This window comes from Branchiostoma floridae, chromosome 19 (genome assembly GCF_000003815.2).
Source record: "Branchiostoma floridae strain S238N-H82 chromosome 19, Bfl_VNyyK, whole genome shotgun sequence".
Taxonomy (NCBI): domain Eukaryota; kingdom Metazoa; phylum Chordata; class Leptocardii; order Amphioxiformes; family Branchiostomatidae; genus Branchiostoma; species Branchiostoma floridae.
This window is the reverse complement of record NC_049997.1, coordinates 6232251-6253181: the sequence shown is the minus strand read 5'-3', so window position 1 is coordinate 6253181 and position 20931 is coordinate 6232251. Positions and strand designations below refer to the sequence as shown.

General features: G+C 41.3%; 2 protein-coding genes and 1 long non-coding RNA gene across 3 annotated transcripts; 1 reads left to right on the top strand and 2 right to left on the bottom strand.

Moving 5' to 3' along the window:
* Window positions 1-6615: 6615 nt before the first annotated feature.
* On the bottom strand, window positions 6616-8995 carry LOC118407128. The gene is made up of 3 exons (XM_035807547.1): window positions 8654-8995; window positions 6792-6989; window positions 6616-6639 (listed from the first exon to the last, which is right to left on the bottom strand). Exons 1-3 carry the CDS (start codon window positions 8813-8815, stop codon window positions 6616-6618), a joined length of 384 nt encoding a protein of 127 aa, XP_035663440.1. The 5' UTR covers window positions 8816-8995.
* Window positions 8996-9571: 576 nt separating this feature from the next.
* On the top strand, window positions 9572-19952 carry LOC118406552. Its single transcript, XM_035806640.1, has 7 exons — window positions 9572-9806; window positions 11221-11389; window positions 13338-13411; window positions 14691-14831; window positions 15277-15391; window positions 18240-18330; window positions 18804-19952. The coding sequence occupies exons 1-7, from the start codon at window positions 9775-9777 to the stop codon at window positions 18938-18940; spliced, it is 759 nt and encodes a 252-aa protein (XP_035662533.1). The 5' UTR covers window positions 9572-9774; the 3' UTR covers window positions 18941-19952.
* LOC118406554 lies at window positions 19874-20712 on the bottom strand. The gene is made up of 2 exons (XR_004830043.1): window positions 20076-20712; window positions 19874-19995 (listed from the first exon to the last, which is right to left on the bottom strand). It is a non-coding gene; the product is annotated as an uncharacterized LOC118406554 (long non-coding RNA).
* Between the last annotated feature and the right edge of the window lie 219 nt (window positions 20713-20931).

The window sequence follows — 20931 nt, the reverse complement described above, 5'->3', positions numbered from 1 at the left end:
TACACGTTTTTTTTCTAGTTATTGGAATGTGCTGAAACTAGAGTCCATTCCAAGACACCATGAGGGTTTTTAGGCGATATTTTGAATAAAATTAGTCTGAATTATTTTGAATAAAAGAATATCTGAGCCACAATAATTAAATCATTTTAAAAAAATTGACTGAGAAAGTACTCATATATTTGAATTCCTTTGAATATTTTAGAAACATTTTGAAAGTAACTGTACAAAAATATCTTTATTTAGAATAATTGTGAAACCTCTGTGTGATTATTTGATGTTTACAAATATTCAGAAAAAATGGTAAACCTCGCCAAATGGTTAAATTAGTTTATTGCCCCCATAAAAGTAAGCCCCATTGTTGTATCTGTATATATTTAGATTTCACTGCTGGGCACTGGTGGATCCTTTGTGGTGGGCCATTGTTGCATGGCACCCAACCATACTTTGCAAGGATGTGTGAATTGCTATCTTCCCAGCCCACTGAACCATTTACAAAAAATGGTAGAAAATGGTAGAAAATGGTAAATAATGGTAGAATGCTGTTATCATTATTTAGAAACCATTAGAAGTATCCGATTCCACACGATGAATATTTCCAAAGTTTTACAGGACCAGGTAAATATTTATAAAGTTGAAACAGTGTTACAAATATTTCTGAAGTATCAAATGTCCTAGACATATAATTACAAAACTTTAAAATCAATTCTAAACAATGGCCACAAACATCCGCATGGTGTCTTGGAATGGACTCTATTGTTTATATTAAATGGATGTAAAAAGGAAACAAGAACAATTTAAAATCACCCTCCCCTGGACTCGATCCCGGACCGTAGCTCTGCAAATCGGGCTGACGTCAGAGGTATTTGTGTAGTGACCCCTGAACCCGGAAGTCACTTCTCTGCATCATAGCGCACTTTTCAGAAAATGATATCTCAGCAATCGTAAACCCCTGCTTTAACATTTTTACATTGTCACGGTCTCCATAGTACATACTACAAATCTGGTAAGTTAGAAGGTCCAGTTCTTTTTCGATAATACAGGGCGATCAATGAAAAATCGTGGCAATTTCCATTTTCGCACTGGAAATCCTACTAATGTCATAGGGTTTCCAGTCGAAATTGTTTTGTACCCAGGGGAATCAGAACATTTGTGTTTCCTAATAGAGGGTGTTGATTTATGAAAAATAAAAGTTACAGAACAAAAATCGGACCTTCCGTTCCAGAGATATGGCCCTTTAAAGTTGCTGGGCCATGGGCGGTGTCCGCAGGTGTGGCGCCAGGTGTGAAAATCGCATTTCTAATTAGCAATAATTAAGAAAGTAAAAACATTGTGCCACTCAAAAGTTCTTTTCTGCACAGTCCAAGTAGTATTTTGTAGCAATCAAGTAAAGATAAGATGTTTATTTGCCTTTTTCTTTCACTACAGGTGAGGTCAACCTGCTGAAAATTAAGTTTTTTCAGCATGGCACATGCACAGCTGGAAAAGTGGCCAATTATTTCCAGATGACCCCTTTTTGAAGAGCGATAATCAATAAACTGTTCATCCTATAACTAAGATATTTCAGATATTGGAAATATGTAGTAGATTCTCTTAACACAGTTTATTGCAGACATTCTAGAGACATGGTTACGAGATTATGTGTAATCAAAAATACTAATTTGTAACATATCTCAAAAGGTCAAAGGTCATCGGCACCTGTCACTTATATAAGTCCACATAAAAAAATTACCTATCAACATTCTTCTCTATCTCAGTGACAAGTATCACATGTTTAATATAACAGAATAGAAATAGTTTAGATAATTTCCACATCAATTATGCAAATTAGCTTCTGATTTGCATAATCAATATTTAATTACATGAAGCATCACTTAATCTATCTACATACCAATAATCATGATGATCCGTCAACCCCTTCTTGAGTTATTCCCTTTCACAGTCTGACCATAAGCATTGAATATCAGCATACCTTACTACTAAAGGGTTTTGGCTAATTCTAAATTTGCCATCAAAACTATCACATTTCACCAGGAAATACTACTTTTACGACATCTAATGACCAAAAGTATATAAAAATATTACCTATGAACCATGACCACCTGACTTTGTAACTGGTTTATTCAAGTTTATTGAACAATTGATAATTCTTTGACATTACAACATATGTTTGAAAAGACTTGGTAGCTCCTCTTCTAAGCTGCACAGCTTTGAATGGTTGATACATTGTAATTCTCCCTCTGTGCCATCTCAATTTCTTCTATGATGTTCCAGGTGCTATTCCCAATGCAGCATCTTGCAAATCTGAAAACTTTTAACATTGGAAATATCAGCAAAAACCTCTATGCCCTTGATATCACATTCAACAACAAACACAACTTGCTATGTTATTGATTTTTTGGATCTTACAAGGTAAAAATTGAACTTCAGTGGTGATCATCTCAACGTAAATATGCTCACGTTGGACACATTTACAAATGATGTTTCCTTTCATGAAGTTGGTGACAAAGAAAACAAAAGTTTTGCGTCTCAAACCTGAAACAAACGTGTCCGAACATACAATGTATCTACACTTATAAAGGCTATCTGTATACAATTAATGAATATCAATACGCTAATTATTTACATGGAAACGAGAATATTTTGATAATTATGGACCCGCCTAACTAAATTTATATGCAGGGTCCTACGGCCGTAACTCACGGCCCGGACTCGGCACACCACACGGAGCGAGTAGCACATGTTGAACATTCACATCGCTAACTCACAACAAACCTACACATGTTATACATCATTTTAATGCTTAGAAACCGCTTGTTACACACATGGATGCAACTTTTTGAAAAAATAAGACATCAATGGTGAAAAATGCCATCTAAATTTGCAAACTGGAGGTAAACCGCCTTAAAATTGCGGTACAAGAAAGTTTCACGTACCAAATTGTAGCTTGTTTTCTTGTCTATCCAATCCTACCATATATGGGTTGCTTCCAAATAAGGCTCAGATGCAAATCAGGCTGACGCAACGCCATGCCCGCAGAGCGCTCGAACAGGTAAACGCGGAAGTGACTTTCCCGTCTCGCGAGGCATTTTCCCGAAGGCCATATCTCAACAATCTTTTATCCCCTGCTTAAAATTTTTACATTGCCAGGGCCTCCATACTACATAGTACAATTCTGGTAAGTTTGAAGTTGTAGGCCTTTCTCAATTTTACACGGCGATCAATCGAAAATCGCTACACGCACGGAAAACACCACCGCCGCACGCATGAATATTAACTAAGTCGCAAAGGAATCTGGGACAGGCTATATGTAACTGTTATATATATATACACGATTTATTTGGAAAACATTTCATCTTTATGAATTGGTAATACAACGTTAAAATGTAAGAGCAATAATTTGATTATATGCTGCATCAATCTTAGGAATATCATACTTCATTCATTTAATCTAATCAAATATCAGGCCCCATTACGGCCCACAGACAATGACTCACGACAGAGCTTTTAAGTTGTATACAAATGCATTGCAGATTTTGAACAGGTCCGTTCATCTCAACATCACAACATCACAACATCACTCCATCACTCCATCACAACGGCAACTATTCTGGTCTCAGGGCATTTTGCCGCTAAGGCGGCAAAATGCAAAAAACACAAGCACTAGCATTATCACTGTATCAACTTGTACACATTTCGTACAAATGCTTTTACTCTGTATAATTCTGTCAAAGTTGAAAAATATCTCTGCTGCGGTTCATCGTGATTCCGCTAAGGATGGTGGCGCTGTTGCACAGCTTCCCATAGGTAAGAGGTCAAACACCTGTTACGAAGTTTGCAACAAGCAAGTTTAAGTTCCCACAGAACAGATAATATCTGAAACTGTCTAAAAAAACGTGTAAAAATACGGCTTTTACTAAATAAACCATAAGGGCTTTTCTGCTTGTTACAGCTAGCTACCAAATTTGGCCGACAGGTTGAATAAAAGTTCAAAACTTGAACTATGCGGCTCCAGATGTCTTTCTGAGGGACGACTGCAGTGTGCAAGATGTCGGTAGTTTGAGGGATGAATCTACTCTACTATATGCTGTTACAGCTAGCGAACAACGATAGCATAGAATCGACATGGAGGCGGAATAAGTTTATAGTAAGCTAGGTTTATTTTAGGGTTTTGAGTCTTCAGTGGCGTCGTTACCTGCGTCACAAGTAAGAAATGTTCCCTAACCATCTATCGTGCGCATCTATGTTTCATTTGGCCATGTTGATTTTATCATTTTATCATACGAATGACATTTACATCAATTTCGGCTGTTCCCACACACCCTTGTAAATCATGCAACCCAGCTGCAAAATATCGGAAAGCAAATCTTCTGTTGAATGCCAGCAAGGAAGGTGAAAGAACAAATAAAGAATCTATTGTTTGGTATTGTTTACCTCACAATACAGCAGAATTTGTGCTATATAACATTTTGTTGTCTTTAGAATATTAAACCTTTACAATTCTTGCATCGTGTTCTAATTATGATATAAAGAGACATGCAAATCCGATTCTGTTCGCAGTACGGTCGCTTAGCGATTACCTTCTAGTGAAAAAGGGGGCCCGAACCAGTCATGATATTGAGCGATTATATTTCCGATGATGCTATGAGTAATTAGGCGTGAGAAGTTACAAATCCCCTTACTGAACTACATCACCAAAACTAGGCCCAATCACATAAATCATAAGCAAAGTGTCCTTCGAATCAAGCCTACAGCTGATTATTAAGGGCCCCTTATAATTACAACACATATACATACACGCCGTTTGTCAGATCCCCTAAGAAATGATCCCAATAAATGCTATAGTGTTAATCCGTGCAATGCCCATTGCATTCCATGAGTTACATTTATTATAACATCGCCTCTATAACGTCTCCTTCGTTGTAGGTTGTGGTTTGATTTTGAAGCACGTATAAAGTTCAGGCAGGCTGTGACAGAACGAACCACCGACAAACCATTTTTAGCTGACTTTGAACGACGTGCACAGGATCGACTATCCCGAAAATGCCCTCAATTCACAATTCACAATCGACAACGACAACACGGCGAATGTGGACAAGTCATGGGTCAAGCATTCACAAACCAAACATGTTTTCTAGTTTGAAGCAGGATTGAACTCTAGTTCCCGACACAGAAATCGAATGCCAAATTTTCGACCGACCTGTACCAACTCCAGTATTTGCCAAGGAATGAGGTTCAGTGACGTCCAGAAAGTCCAAGCAGGCTGTGACAGAACCGACCGCCGGCAATTATTTTCCGTAACAGACAGCTGAACTTTCAACGACGAACACACGACCGACTATTCCGGAAATGCTCTCAATTCGCAATCGACGAAGACGACAATTCGGCGAATGTGGACAAGTCATGGGTCAAGTATTCACAAACAAAACATGTTTTTCAGTTTGAAGCAGGATCGAACAGTATGTTCAAACACAGAAATCGAATGTACCCAAATTTTCAGACTAACTCAAAATTTTCACTGACCAACTCCAGTCTTTGCCAAGTAATGATGTTCTGTGACGTCACGTTATGCAGATAGAACACCCCCCCCCCACCCCCTGTTTAATACCAAATGGCCAATGTTGGTGACCTGGCCCATGGACTATTAGAGTCTATGGTGTTGGAGTTATAGGGGCCTGCATGGGGGTTGTAGCTGCCCGTGTAAGTGTTGTAGGCGCCTGAGTACTTTGCGGTGTGCCTGGGCCAGCATCCACAATGACGAAGGCCGAAATGAACACGTTGAGGACGGTGACGATCATCACCAACCCTGTAGCCCAGTTGTTTGCCCTGTGAGGACGACACAAACAGCAAGATCGTTTTATTTATCATCTACGTAATAACTTTGTAGCATATAAGAGTAACCGTCGTGGTATCGCAGCCAACTAGGAACTCATTCCTGCATTCAAGAAGTAAATTATTGTGGTTGTGTGACACTACATAGTTAGCTAGTGTGGTAGACTGGTATTACTTACCAAGTTGGCAACTGCAGTCATGGTTACGTTTCTTGTGTCACTTCTACAACTACAGTCATGACTAGCGAGATAACGTTAGCCATAACGTTAGCCGTTTCGATGCTTTCTCGTCATGTAGACTTAGACTAGTATCTCTGAACAAGAACAAAACATTTTTTTCTCAACCCAGGCGTAAGTTAGAGCGATGAATCTAGTTACTGTGACCTAGAGATTACGATAGTACCGTACAAATCTAAGAATATACGCATTTTCAGATTGTTTAGCTTCTTCACGAATAGTACCCACATCTCTGCGTGTTTATGGTGCTCCGGGTCCTCGATACTGTATCGAGACTTGATGAACAGCAGAATTCCCACCAGGATCTGTACCAGGATGGAACACACCAACAGGAACACCACAAACTCGTACCACACCACTCGGCCATTCTCGCCCTGAAAAAAAAAAAAAAACGAAGAGAATAGAATTTGTAATCATTGGCCACTCAAAGACCTAAGAAAGGTCACGCTTATAAAGTTAGGCAGCTCTCAGTGAAATGAATTTGACGTTCCAAAATGAGTTCAATTGTTCGAAAAGATCTAGAACTCTATTCTTCGAATAGAACAAATCTCTATTCTTTGAATAGAACAGATTTCTATCATCCGAATAGAAAAGAATTCGATTCTCCGAATAGAACAAACCTCTGTTCTTCGGATGGAACAGATTTCTATTATCCGAATAGAAAAGAATTCTATTCTCCGAATAGAATAGATTTCTAACCTCCGACAATGACCTTACACGACTGACCTCATACATGACGAGTTTGAGTTGAGCGACATTGGCCGTTATCAGCGCCATGTCCATGAAGCCTTGCGCCATGGTCTTCTTCTGTGTGAAGTTGTTCTTGTCCAGTCCGCTCCTGGTGACGCTCGGACCCTTCATCATGGACCGCAGGTTGTTGAACATCCTACGTTTATGCCCCGGTTGCTGCTGTTGGCCAGGAATCTATTGGGAATAAAGACGACATTCATGTGTTTATTTATCTTAAGACGGGTGGTAGCCCCTTCAACTTTTGAAGTTGGCTTCAATGAGGCCCAACCATACATGTAAACAAAACAAGACATTCAGTCAAAGTGGAGTCACCAGTGGACAACATCCATTGTGACCCGTGATGACATCCCTGATGTCCACGGTCAAGGTTCAAGAGAACATAAAATCCAAGGCGTCTACAAAAGCAGTGTCCATAAACGCTCCTAAGTCAAAGTAAGAAATAAAATAATCAAAAGAGAATTCTTTGTTTATCTGTGCACAGACGTACTTAATGCTCCCATACCAATGAAAAACTTCTGAATACGGGCCATTTGGACACTGTAGTGACTTTTGAGTGGTCCCTTGGATCGTTTTCCCGTTGCCTTGACCAAAAAGAGTACTTCTGCGTGAAGCATGCTGGGAGAGGGCCAAACCGTCATTTCGTGCAAAACTGCCTTCCAAGAAATAACTCCCCTTCCGCCAAATCAGGTGCATTGTAAAGCTTTGTAACATAACCTTACCATTGTGGCAACGTTTTACGGCATAAATGGCACTTGCATCTTGTTTAGGCTCTATCTTAGTGGGGCCGTGTAGCACAGTGGTAGTGTATTCGGCCCGTGACCGAGAGGTCGCCGGTTCGAATCCGCCTGCCGTGTTGCCGGTCTTGTGCCCTTGGGAAAGGCACTTTACACGACTTTCCTCACTTTACTCAAGTGAAAATGAGTCGTCCCTCGGATAGGACGTTAAATGGAGGTCCCGTGTTTGGGGAGAGCCACACCCCGGGCACGTAAAAGAACCCGCCACATGTGCGATGGTGCGATGTGGCGGATCAAACCATTCCGGCCAAAATGGGGTAGGGAATTTCCCGAGCAGCCTCGTAACCCCTGCTTCGCCTATTGAGTCAGTGAAGTCAAGCTTGCCTAAGCTTGATGTTTCTGACTTAGGGAGAAGAGATGCTGCTACTGTTATCGCTATGGGCCGCTCTTCATCACCATGATGGTAACATCAGGCCCTACGAACATGATTTAGAAAAAAAAAATCTGGTAGCTGTATACGAGTACTAGGGTAGAAACGCAGATAATGACGCGCACATAAAACTTATTTTAGGTTATTGAGACCAACCCAAAACAAAAGTACGTCTGTTTATTTCATCTACATTGAGGTGGCAAAGCTCATAATCTAAAACCTATGGCTTCTTCGCGGCGCTAGATACGAGAGTGGTTGTACCTAATATGAAAACGAACACCAAATAGACAAGAATTGTAATCAGAAAATGTCCAAGCAGGACGCGCTTAAGTACTTGGTGTCATGCACGAATGACCATATAACAAACAAAATACTTATGTAATTACGTATGTCTCCACTTGTTTCAAAAAAAGAGGAGAAAATATTAGATGTAGCCAATAGTATGTTTCATAGAAGTACAAAGTGTTGAATTTGATTTTCGATCCAGTTTAGTCTATAGTTACTGCAACTGAGTTACTGTATAAATTTAGTTTCCCTTTTCAGTCGTCAGACCACACGCGGTCCTCCGTACATTTAACCTACGGGCATGAACACGCAATAAAGATTATCATTGTTGTTATACTCTCAAAACGCAAAATCAAACGTATTTACAATAGCAAAACAAAGCCGTTTACCTCCTGACGCTGTGTTTGCTCCATAGTCTGTCCCTCCACGACATGATTTTGGTGGTTCATTATCATATCAACCTGTGTTTGCGTCTGTTGTTGTGTAACTTCTGCGCCCGTGCTCTCTGTGTTCACATGGTTTTCAGTCATGGTGAATCCTTGGTTTTCCATCTCGACAAGTCACAGTTGTGGTGTCGTTTCACTTTCTAAAGACGCTAGCGGCTTCTTGATCGGGAATTCTCCAAGCTGTCGAAGACAAACACAAGCGACGCCCTTTGCTTTCAGTTCCCCGTCCCTTCGATGCACGAGATAAATGTTCCCATGGGGGAACCCACCTTTTGTGGACAGTAACTTGTCCGACAAGTAGTAACTCGTCTGACCACACTTTCGTAGCCAGGGCCCTATGATCCCAGATCATATAGATAAACTTACAAACAGGTTTTTTGAAGGAAGGTTGGAAAATACCGAAATACGATTTTCTTGTCTTTTATTTCCCCATTCAGAGGTAAGTTCGAAGCAAAAACACCCGCACAAGCGAAGTATTTTCAAATATATTTTTATCATATCAAACTCCGGACAATAGCTTTTGTAAGCGGATCTTATAGGCGAAATGTCAACATCTACTTCTACATATGGATTGGCAGGGAAACGTTCCTTCTTCTTTCAGAGAGAGGGAGCCACTGCAGGCCTTTGAGTTTGAGAATTTGTGTCACGCTGCTAGTCTGCCGGTAGTCATCCATTATCCCTCTTGTCGGTTGACAGGTATACGACATTATACGACATATAAATTATAGTACTCACAACGAAAAACTTTTACTGCGTTTCACGGCCATTCCGCTGTGAATTAGTAGCGCTGTTGCACAGCATCCTCTAGGTCAGAGGTCAAACACCTGTTTACGCGGAAGTAGCAACAAGCTTGAAGTAGAGACAAAAGCATCATCTGAAACTGCTTTACGCTTCAAAACGAGCAAAAGTCCTACTTGCACCAAGTCACAAGCTTTGCTCTCCCATCTATAGCTTACAGAGATACCATGGAATCGACTTAAAGGTGGAATAATTTTAGAGTATTAGGTTTATTTTGGAGCTCTGAGTCATCTGAGTGGCGACGTGGTACAGAAGGCGTTTTCACGATGACGACTGAATACATGACGGGAAGTTCGCGGTAAGTGCTGAGTGTTGTTTATACTTGTCTGTTTTAGCGATGACTTCATGGTCCGAGAATAGGGGACCACTATAAAAGCAGCCGAGCTTGCTGCGAATGTCAGTACTAAGATTTTCAGGAAGGAGAGAGACAGGAAAGAGATTGAAATATAATGATCATGATGTCTTCAAACAGTCGGCAATAGTCGGACTGAGCCCTGTCCCTGCACAGTCGCATTTTTACGGACTTGTTGGTCGCCTTTTGTCAAGAGATCTAGAACGTAAGTGAGTCTGTTAGAAAAGTGCAATTGCATTTATCTATGTGTGACTTTCCTTTCAGTTTGATCTTCAAGCAGATGTAAGGGGTAGAGAAAAGTATGCGATGTGAATGACTGTATTTCCCTGACATAGTGACATTCTTAATAATGGTGTATTTTTTTTTCTGCAAAAAATCTGAGAGGTAACTAATTTAATTGGTCTGGCCTTCCAAGTGTTGTTATTAATTAAAAGCTTCTTATTCTTTCTTTTGAGGCTACCAACTTCAATATGCTGAAGACTTGTACATGTACATGCCTAGATTAAAAGCTGTAAGGTTTGCACCATCGCACACCAGGGCATGCCCCCATTACAAAAGGTGTGATGGGTAGAATCTTTAACGCGTTAATGGGTTCTGTCACCAAACACGGGACCTCCGTTTCTGTGTCTATATATGGCCGGTATAAATGCCGTTCAGCGTAACACACCAGCTTCCCAGGCACGCGGCGCGGGAGCAGCTCGTTATATTACACCGAACGACCCATCAACATCTTATTTAACATCTTATCCAAGGGACAGCCCCTATTAAGTTATATAACTAAATCTAAGTAACGGTAGTTCACCTTTGTCCACATGGTAACCTATATCCGTTGTTTTTAAAAGTTATGTAATTGGGAATATCTAGTCGACGGACGTTGGTTTCAAATTACATTTTTTTCATAGCACTCCAGTCTGAAACAGCTGTCTGTCGACTTATAAATAACCATGAATACTACAAATGTGTATACAACGGATAAAGGTTACCCATCGGATAAAGGTGAACTAGCGTTACTCATTTTCACCTGTTGCTCTTCCATGACTGATGACAGTACATTGACTGGTACAATGGCCGAGTGGGTAGAGTGTTTGCCTTGCATTCGGTAGGTCGTGAGTTTGAACCCCGGCCGAGTCATAAAAGACTCTAATAATGGTACATGCTGCTTTCTCTGCTTAACACTCAGCACTAATGAGGAAGAGTATGGAAGTTAAACACACATCACTACCAGCGGACCAGCCCCCTGCTGTAGTGGCTTGCACATGTGTGGCCCAAGGGCTTCAAAGTGGAGATGGGCGCCACCCTACGCATCTTAGATGTATGGGCAAACTTTAACCTTATTTAACTTTAACTCTTACATGACTAGCTCCAACCCTGCAGACCGGATGGGGAACACCAGTGGATCCCCGGCAGACCTGCGGACCCTGTCGGAGGTGGATGTACAGCTGCACGGTCAGCGCAAGGACATCAACCTCCCGGGGGACTTCCAGAACGACAAACTGGCCTTCATCGTCGATAACGTCTTCTCAAAAAAGGTGAGGAACACTGGATTGCAAATGCCAAAAAGCAGTTAATGCTCGTTCACCTTTATCCGTGGGGTGACCTTTATCCGTTGTCTTTAAAAACAGCACTTTTACTTAGGAATATTAAGTCTGCTGACAGTGGTTTCAAATTTGCAATATTTTCAAAATGTTCCTATTTGAAACCACCGTCCATCGACTTAATATCCCTAAATACATTTTTACTTACAGACAACGAATATAGGTTACCCCCAGATAAAGATGAACCAGCGTTACACAAGCAACTGGGTAAGATATTGGAAATGGTCAGACGTTTCAGACAACCCCCCTATTATAATGTCTTTCATTAAGTGACACCGATATGATATCACTGACAGAAGACATTTGGGTGTTGTATGAAACGTCTGACCATTTCCCAAATCATATCCAGTTGCTTTAGTAACAGCTTTTGGCGTTATTCTTATATGACCTGGATGTCTAACTTATACTGAATAACAAAGCTATTTTTTATTTATTAAGCTTTTTCAGAAGGAATCTGAAAGGTGACGGCAACAGGATTAGCATATCCTTTTCAGGGCCGCCACCTCCAGGGTACATTTAAAAAACAAAAATACATGTGTGACAAATAAGAGCACATAACTAATACTTAATACATTCACATAATTGACAAAACATTCTAAGAAATTATCTGAATAGCAGTAAAAACAAAGAGGAATTGATACAACCAAACTGTAAGTGAAAGTCTTAGAGATATAAAGTAATGGTATTGAAGAAACATGTCGAGTTAACTATGTCAGACAGCATTTTCAACAAGTGGTCCATGTGCAAGTTTTATGAGCGTCGAAGTGTGTTGACAAAAGGGATAGATAATGGCCTGAAATGTCTTGCTTAAAGCGCCTAATTGATGAGTCTGGGATTAGCCTGAGTTGTCTTATTTCTGTAGGGAGAGAATTCCAAATGTGAGCAATTCTAAGAAAAAATGAGTACTTAAAGGTAGTAGTATTACATTTGCCTGGGGTTAACTTGGCCTGATCATGTGATCTAAGGAGAGGATGTGGGAAAGTTAAGTAATTGTTGACATCTATTTCGTAATATCCTAAGAAACATTTGAAAATGAAAACTAAATCTAAAATTTCACGTCTATATGACAAGGGTAAAAGTGAGCAACTGAGCAGCCTGTCTTTGTACGTGTAGTAAGTTTGGTAATTGTTGAGGATAAACTTGGTTCCTCGCCTCTGTACACTCTCCAGTCTTTCTATGAAGAATACATACAATATTTTATACACAACGTTATATATAATTACTCACTCACTCACTACTCACGCATGCACTTACTTGCTTGCTCATTCACTCATTCACCCACTCACTCATTCACCCTGACTCACTCATCAATTCTCTCACTCTCACACTCACACACTCACTGTGTATTCAAATGTAAAGGCTTGATGGCAGCTAAGCTAGCAGCCTCTGTCTTAAGGGCTGGCACTGTGCATCCTCCTAACACCCGGTCCCCAACGGCATTACCTTATGGGGCCCTGCTATCCCATGCCCTATTAGTGGCTATTATGATTGTCGCTACAAACAAGCTGTCAACCAATCAGAGAATAGGGCTTTCTTGGGCTTGTTGTTGTCGCAAGCTGTCTCGCAAAGGCCCCTGGGAAGCTATCAGCCAATCATGTTACGTATTACCATGGCTTTGTTTGCTCACCATGCCTACGCCCGATCCCCAACGGCTGACTGCCCATATAAGGGCAAGCTCATTAATATTTATAAGTAGGGCGCTCCCTAACTGGTCTGATTGCACAAGAAAGCAGAGGTAACACAAGCCGTTTTGACACGACTGTGGTCCCTCTGTATAGGAGAATGGCACTGTGTAGGTCATCAGAGTACCTTAGAGAGTAAGTTAATATCTATCTTGGAAACCAGACTTTTAGCCAGGATGATTTTTTTGTATTTTTTTCAGGAATGTGAAGAGCTGATTCGGCAGACAGAAGACCAAGGATATGAAGTTGCCATGCTCAATGTTGGAGGAGGAAGGTACTTGTGCCATCATCATCAGTCACTGTATTCTAATCTTGAACTTGAAGCCCCTTTCACTGACTTGACTGAGCTCAAGACACTTCTCTCATCAGAAGACCTCAATGCTATCTACCACTCAAAAATCATGACCACAGCATGTCCAGAACACGAGATGTCAAAATTTAAAGTTATGCTGCTTTTCTCAGTTACCTTTGTCAGTTACATAGGTGACAACTTTGAAAGTCCTATCGTGGAATGCCACTTGGATTTGTAAACTTTCCTCATTAATTATGTAAATTTGCTGTTGATTTGCATAATAAGCATCCCACTATGTAAGTCTTCACTTAGGCTATCTTCATACCAAAAATCATAATCTGTCAACAAGTTCATGTTTACTCATTGATTATGTAAATGAGGTCATCATTTGCATAATCAATATGGATTGGGCATTCTCTTTCTCAGCTACATATGTGACAAGTTTGAAAGTCCTGTGATAGTCTTTGGAAAGTCCTATAGCTGCATTCAGTCTTTCTTCACCTTTTTTCTGCATCCTGCAAGCTTCCTTTAGCTCTTGGAGTTTGTCACATGTACCTGATACTTAAGACACTTGGAGACAGTGATTTTTCGCCCCAACAATAGACAGTCTCTTCAAACCTCAAAACAGAGAAAACATTTTCTCATTTTTTTTTAAACTTTGTCATTTGTTAACTGTATTAAAGTTATTCATTGACTTTCCACCAACATTTAGCAGTTTAAGCCCAAGGCAAGAGCAGGTCCACACGTCATCTTGACTCCGCCTAGGGTTAATTTGTACAAATAACAATGAAATGAATAGATGGATGAATAGCCTTTTAGAAATATACAGTACTAGGGCTCGAAATACCCACTTGCCCACTTGAAAATGCAACCACATTTTGCTTTGCGCAACTTGATTTTAAACCCAGATTGCACACTGAGCAACCTGAAATTTTGCTGTTGGAACACTCGCAGCTTTTTCCCCACCTTAACATGCATAAGCTTTTGTATCCATTTTTTTGATAACATAAAACATAGTACAATTAGTTACATATAGCTGGAAGAAAAGATAATGGATAAGTAGCTGATTTGAAGAAAGTAACAATTTGAAAGTGGGGCAACCTGAAATGCTGATGGCGCAACCTCAGCCCCGGCTTTTGACTCAGGTTGCCACATGGACAACCTGGCTGAAAAAAGTATTTTGGGCCCTGAATACAGAATGTATTTTTTGAAAGCTACTTTTCCTTGCTTCTGAAAATTATCTCACATTTTCCCCTTGTAGACAGATCCTGGCCACAGACTATAGGAACAGTGAGCGATGCATCATGGACTCCACGGAGAGAGCAGAGCAGATCTGGGAGAGAATCAAACAGTACGTGCCTCGTAGATGGGCCAGGAGGAAGGTGCTGGGGCTCAACGAGAGGTAAAGCTTTTTGTTTTCATGTAATTGATAAAATAAATTCAGATCAGAATCAGTCAGTGTTGAAAAGCCTCTTGTTGAAAGTATGTACATGTATAACTTTCTATTTGCTCTATTCTGTTGTTAAGCCATGTAATATTACATGCATACATGTGTTGTATGCACTGCATTGCAAATATTGTCCTCTACTTTCTCTTTTGTTTTTCCTCCATCTAATCTATTATTTGACCATTTTTGCCCAAACTGTATCAAAATTTAAAAAATCTTGGCCTTGAAAAAAGTTGCAACCTATTTTCAGGCACATCAAGGAGCTTTTATCATAAATGATTTTGTTCTCTTTCCTTCTCATAAAAGCTCCTTGGGCATATGAAAAGAGAAGTGGTATTGATATATTTTTAAGATATAAGACACATAGTTTTATTACAATCATGTGTTTTGTGTCACACAGACTGAGATTTCTGAAGTACGGTCCAGGTAACTACTTCCATCCACACATGGACGGGAGTTACCGCCGGGAAAACGGGGAAAGGAGCTACCTCACGCTCATGCTGTACTTAAACGAGGTGAGTACATTTCTGAGTACAGGAGCTACCTCACGCTCATGCTGTACTTAAACGAGGTGAGTACAGTTCTGAGTACAGGAGCTACCTCACACTCATGCTGTACTTAAACGAGGTGAGTACAGTTCTGAGTACAGGAGCTACCTCACACTCATGCTGTACTTAAACGAGGTGAGTATACTGTCTGACCTTAGTACAGGAGCCCAGCAAGAGCTCACAGACCACCTTAACAGCATCGACCCCACCGGCAACATACAGTTTACGTATGAAGAGGAGAAGGAAGGCACACTACCTTTCCTTGACACCCTTCTAGTGCATAAGGAGGATGGCACAGTGAAACTTTTGGTGTACAGGAAGAGTACGCACACAGACCAATACCTTAACTTCCAGTCCCACCACCCTCTGCACCAAAAGTTAGGAGTAATCCGTACCCTGTTGGACCGATGCAACACCGTCACCACTGAAGACCAGGACAAAGAACAGGAAACACAACATGTCAAGAGAGCCCTCACACGCTGTGGCTACCCTCAATGGGCCTTCAACAAAGTGGAACAACAGAAGAAGAGACCTAAACAGAAAGAACTGAGCACTAAACAACAGGAAAAGTCGAAAGGTATGGTGATCATCCCTTACGTCAAAGGAGTCACGGAACCTTTGGAAAGGGTATTTCGGAAACACGGGATAGCCACTGCAGTCAAACCCAAAACAACACTGAGAAGTCTGTTAGTGCATCCTAAGGACAAACAGGAGGACTTAGCCAAAACAGACTGTGTGTACAGAATCCCGTGCCAGAGCTGTGATCAGGTGTATATTGGTGAAACAGGAAGGACTTTTGGGACGAGGTTAGAAGAACACAAGAAAGAAGCCAACAACATAGATGCCACAAGATACACAAGATCACAGAAAAGACTTGCGCTCAAAGAAGAAAAGAAGTCGGCAGTTACAGACCATATCGCCAGGAACAATTGCGTAATTGACTGGGAGGGGGCGAAGGTCATAGACAGGGAAGACAATAGGCGGGCACGGTGGATTAAGGAGGCCATCTGGATAAGAAAGTCAACCCCAGTGATGAACCGGGACGAAGGGGGATACAAACTAAGCCACGTTTGGGATTGTTTTCTCACCGCAAAAGCGCCACCTACATCGGCTACATATAGCGGTGAGAAGCAGAACTCCAGTTAGAAGCTCTGACGAAGGTGTCTGAGAGACATCGAAACGTAAGCTATGTAAGTACCCACTGGTTGTGTACAAAGAATTTCTCCCTTATCCTTAGTACAGGAGCTACCTCACACTCATGCTGTACTTAAACGAGGTGAGTACAGTTCTGAGTACAGGAGCTACCTAACACTCATGCTGTACTTAAACGAGGTGAGTACAGTTCTGAGTACCGGAGCTACCTCACACTCATGCTGTACTTAAACGAGGTGAGTACAGTTCTGAGTACAGGAGCTACCTCACACTCATGCTGTACTTAAACGAGGTGAGTACAGTTCTGAGTACAGGAGCTACCTCACACTCATGCTGTACTTAAACGAGGTGAGTACAGTTCTGAGTACAGGAGCTACCTCACACTCATGCTGTACTTAAACGAGGTGAGTACAGTTCTGAGTACAGGAGCTACCTCACACTCATGCTGTACTTAAACGAGGTGAGTACAGTTCTGAGTACAGGAGCTACCTCACACTCATGCTGTACTTAAACGAGGTGAGTACAGTTCTGAGTACAGGAGCTACCTCACACTCATGCTGTACTTAAACGAGGTGAGTACAGTTCTGAGTACAGGAGCTACCTCACACTCATGCTGTACTTAAACGAGGTGAGTATAGTTCTGAGTACAGGAGCTACCTCACGCTCATGCTGTACTTAAACGAGGTGAGTAGAGAATTATCATATAGTACTTTAGTCTGTAGTCTGTAACGTTTTACTTCTATGTAGTGTAGCCTGCATTGCAGACTTCTAGCAGTGCTGATTTGTGATTTTCAACATGGACTAAGCATCTGTAATGATGGGAAAGGAGTTCTGGCAAGGGCAGAACTGTCCCAACGTCAGAGAACCTGAGTCCATGTTAAAAATCACAAGTCAGCATTCCTGCAAAATAGGTGTTGCTAGAAGTCTGCAAAAGAAGGTACATGTAAATGGAGGTTTTATTTTTGGCATGTTGTTATGTTTTGTTTTCTTGTGTGTCTCCATATTTTCAAATATATGTAATGTATATGTATAATACTATATGCTTAAGTCATATAGCTACTTATTTATTTTATTTTATTTTACTTATTTGCCAATGATACAACTCATTACACGGATCTACCTAGGCAGCTTTGGGCTGGTAGCGGCAGATCCACAGAGATACAGACGAACATACATCATCGGTCGACGTGATCGCACATGTTCGCACATGTTTGCGCACGACAGGGTTATACCGCCCCTTACAGGATGACACACCCTTTCATATGCACCAGGTCTCCCGTCCGGGTGAATGATGTTAATCACCGTGAGCCGAAGCTAGGTACTCATTTTCACCTGAGTAAAGTGAGGAAAGTCGTGTAAAGTGCCTTTCCCAAGGGCACAAGATCGGTAACACGGTAGGCGGATTCGAACCCGCAACCTCTCGGTCACGGGGCGAACACGGTCCCACTGCGCTACGCGGTCACCACTTAGCCATAATCTAGAGTGGCATGAGTAAATGCTCAATGGACTCATGTAATGTTGGTTGAAACCTTACTTGTCCATTGATAAACACTCATGCTATGAAAGACATACAGAGAGTTCCCATAGAAAAGACATGAACCGTGAAATTAAGTTTACTTGCAACATTGCAATCTTGATAAATTTGTACTCTCCTTTCTTGCAGGGCAGTACCGGAGGTGCCACAAACTTCATCTCACCCATGTTTGCCACTGGGGACAAGATCAAGGAGAAAGTGCCTGTCATTCCTAAACCTGGTAAGGAAATTTGTTAAGGCAAGATAACATTCTCTCTCTCTCTCTCTCACTCACACACACAATGCATACACACACATACACACACTGACACACACACACACACACACACACACACAACACACACACACACACACACACACACATACAGACACACACCCTTGCAAGAGAATTGAGGCAGGTGGCCATTATAGACAGGTTCTTGTGCAACAGTAGTACAGGACTGTGCTTATTGTTTTCATGTGTCTATGACCGGTCATGTTTGGCTGTAATAACAATGAATGGCGGAGTGGCTAGGATAGAGGCCATGACATTGAGCATTCGCATGTTTGATCTTGTGTAAGAGGTATTGGAAGGATTGGAGGGATTGGCTCTACCTCCCAATATTGTACCCTAGACACTGCCCTAGCTTACAGCCTCAGAAAGGCTTTGAGACTACTTTTACCAATTTCATGAAATTGATTGTCTACTTCCAGGTCGCGTCCTGGTGTTCCAACACGACATTTACCACGAGGGCGAGGAGGTGACGGCCGGAGTGAAGTACGCCATGAGGACGGACGTGATGTATGGTGCTGAACCGGTCCAGGAGGAGGAGGAGGAGGAGAAAGATTGACTTCCTCCTCTTCATCTTCTGGTATCTTCCAGGGTTGGACAAGTTTTCAAAATTTCACTTGTCCTATCGGGCAAGTACACAAAAAATCCACTTGCCCGAACCAACTTTTCACTTGCCCGGAATTCAAATGACATTTCTTCTGTGTATTTTCACTTCCAAAATGGAATTGTTTTATCATTGACTTCTTTTCTGTGTTTACCAACGCTTGACACCATGACTATGAAAAGTTACAGTGTATCAAAATCTCACCCATGGAAAAATTGGGCAAGTAGGGTTGGACATGCACTTGCCCCAACAGCATTTTCACTTGCCCGGGACAATCGGACTAGTGGACTTGTCGAACCCTGCCTTCAGGTTACCCCTATGCCATGTTGTACAGCGCAGAACCAGTTGACAAAGAAGAAGACTCAGAGAAGGAGTAACCTAGACCAGCTAAGGTTATGCGTTGTACTATAATTGCTTAGTACCATCCGTATAGCAGTTGGCTCCAACGTTTATTATGAACTATATACAGTCGCTTCTTTATTGCTATTGTCTGCCTGGGAACCTTGACATCTCTATTAATTGTCTGGAATCTTCCAAATTTTGGACGAGAGTGCTGATTGGTCCCCATACACGAGCAAATTAAGGAATGGGTTCAAGCGCTTATTCTAACAGGTGTTCCAACACCTGAAATGCCCTCCTTCCACTTGCGAGAGGGCCTGTTGTCATCACACAAGCGCTCTAGAACCCGTTCCTTAATTTGCTCATTAACTGACGTCAACACCAAAAGGTTTGAATGTGCAGTTCCCCAGACGGGTAGCAGAAGCAAACATGGGAGCAAACTTCTACCCAGACGGTACCCAGGCTACAAAAAGGCAGCATCACAGGAAAATATCTCGACCCTGCATGTCTGAGTTCTAAAATACCTTTTTGGACTCCACTAACAGTCCACGATCACTGCCTGGCTTTTAGGGATCACCTGATGTACATGGAGCCCTTTTGCAATACTCTAAAAGAGGACAAAAATTGTAAAAAAAAAGATTATGTATATTCCAGAAAGGTATATTTTCCACCTTTTTGCAATACTCTAAAAGAGGACGAAAATTGTAAAAAAAAAAAGATTATGTATATTCCAGAAAGGTATATTTTCCACCTTGACAGCCCTTTTTGGCTGTTGTAAGAGTGTATTAAACAATTCGATGCAGCAATCAGCTGTGGCAGGCTTTATGAACAAGAGAAATTTTAGATACTTGCTCTTCCCTGCAGATTTCACAGTTTTATACAAATGTTTTGAAAAAGATTTTGAATTTTTACAAGCACTGTTGTATGTATAGTGTACAGAAAAAATGAATTATAATACACTGAAGGATGACTATATTTTGTCAAAGAAAAGACTGAAATACAAAAGGAATATTAGCTTTGATTTTATTATGATCATACAAGAAATCCTCTGGAGTACATTGCAATAAGGATGTGTATTGAATCAGAATGCACAGTTTGTTTTAATTACTGTTGCATAATAATCTACTTTATGTCATACCTGTGATGCGAAAACGTTCGATACAGGTGTTCCGGACCGTGCCATAACTTCCGTATCGCACAGGTTCAAAAGGCGTATCACACGGGCTCCATTTGAATAAATCAAACTGTTTCGAGCAGGCCGAGTGCGGTGCCATCGAGAGTTCGAATACCTGATTTAGACGTTGGAAGTTTCACTTACTGTTGCAACACTTTTTGTTCGAGGGCACCAAATTTGTTCAACTTCTGGCGCTTTTCGCATCAAAACGGGTTTGACATAAATAAAATACAACACGGTGTATTACGCATCGGCCGTCGGGCGATCCGACCCGCGGTCGGGCTGGTACCTCGGGTGAGACGGAATACACTGTTGTATTCTATATGTATCAAACTTCTCCGGTGCCCGTTTGACTCCCTTAGCCGGCTACACTCCTTGGCCAGCTTTGATACTATCTTATGGCACCGCAGGATCTGCTTGGAGATTAAATTTC

What these genes read in the sequence shown, in the direction of transcription:
- LOC118407128 (XM_035807547.1), bottom strand. Translation starts at nt 8,815, where the DNA reads ATGGAAAACCAAGGATTCACCATGACTGAAAACCATGTGAACACAGAG. An exon ending in AGCAAACACAGCGTCAGGAG is followed by an intron (nt 6,990 to 8,653) that starts GTAAACGGCTTT and finishes TATTCCCAATAG; the next exon opens with ATTCCTGGCCAACAGCAGCA. An exon ending in TCAAACTCGTCATGTATGAG is followed by an intron (nt 6,640 to 6,791) that starts GTCAGTCGTGTA and finishes TTCGGATGATAG; the next exon opens with AAATCTGTTCTATTCAAAGA.
- LOC118406552 (XM_035806640.1), top strand. Translation starts at nt 9,775, where the DNA reads ATGACGACTGAATACATGACGGGAAGTTCGCG. An exon ending in GTGCTGGGGCTCAACGAGAG is followed by an intron (nt 14,832 to 15,276) that starts GTAAAGCTTTTT and finishes TGTGTCACACAG; the next exon opens with ACTGAGATTTCTGAAGTACG. An exon ending in TCATGCTGTACTTAAACGAG is followed by an intron (nt 15,392 to 18,239) that starts GTGAGTACATTT and finishes CCTTTCTTGCAG; the next exon opens with GGCAGTACCGGAGGTGCCAC.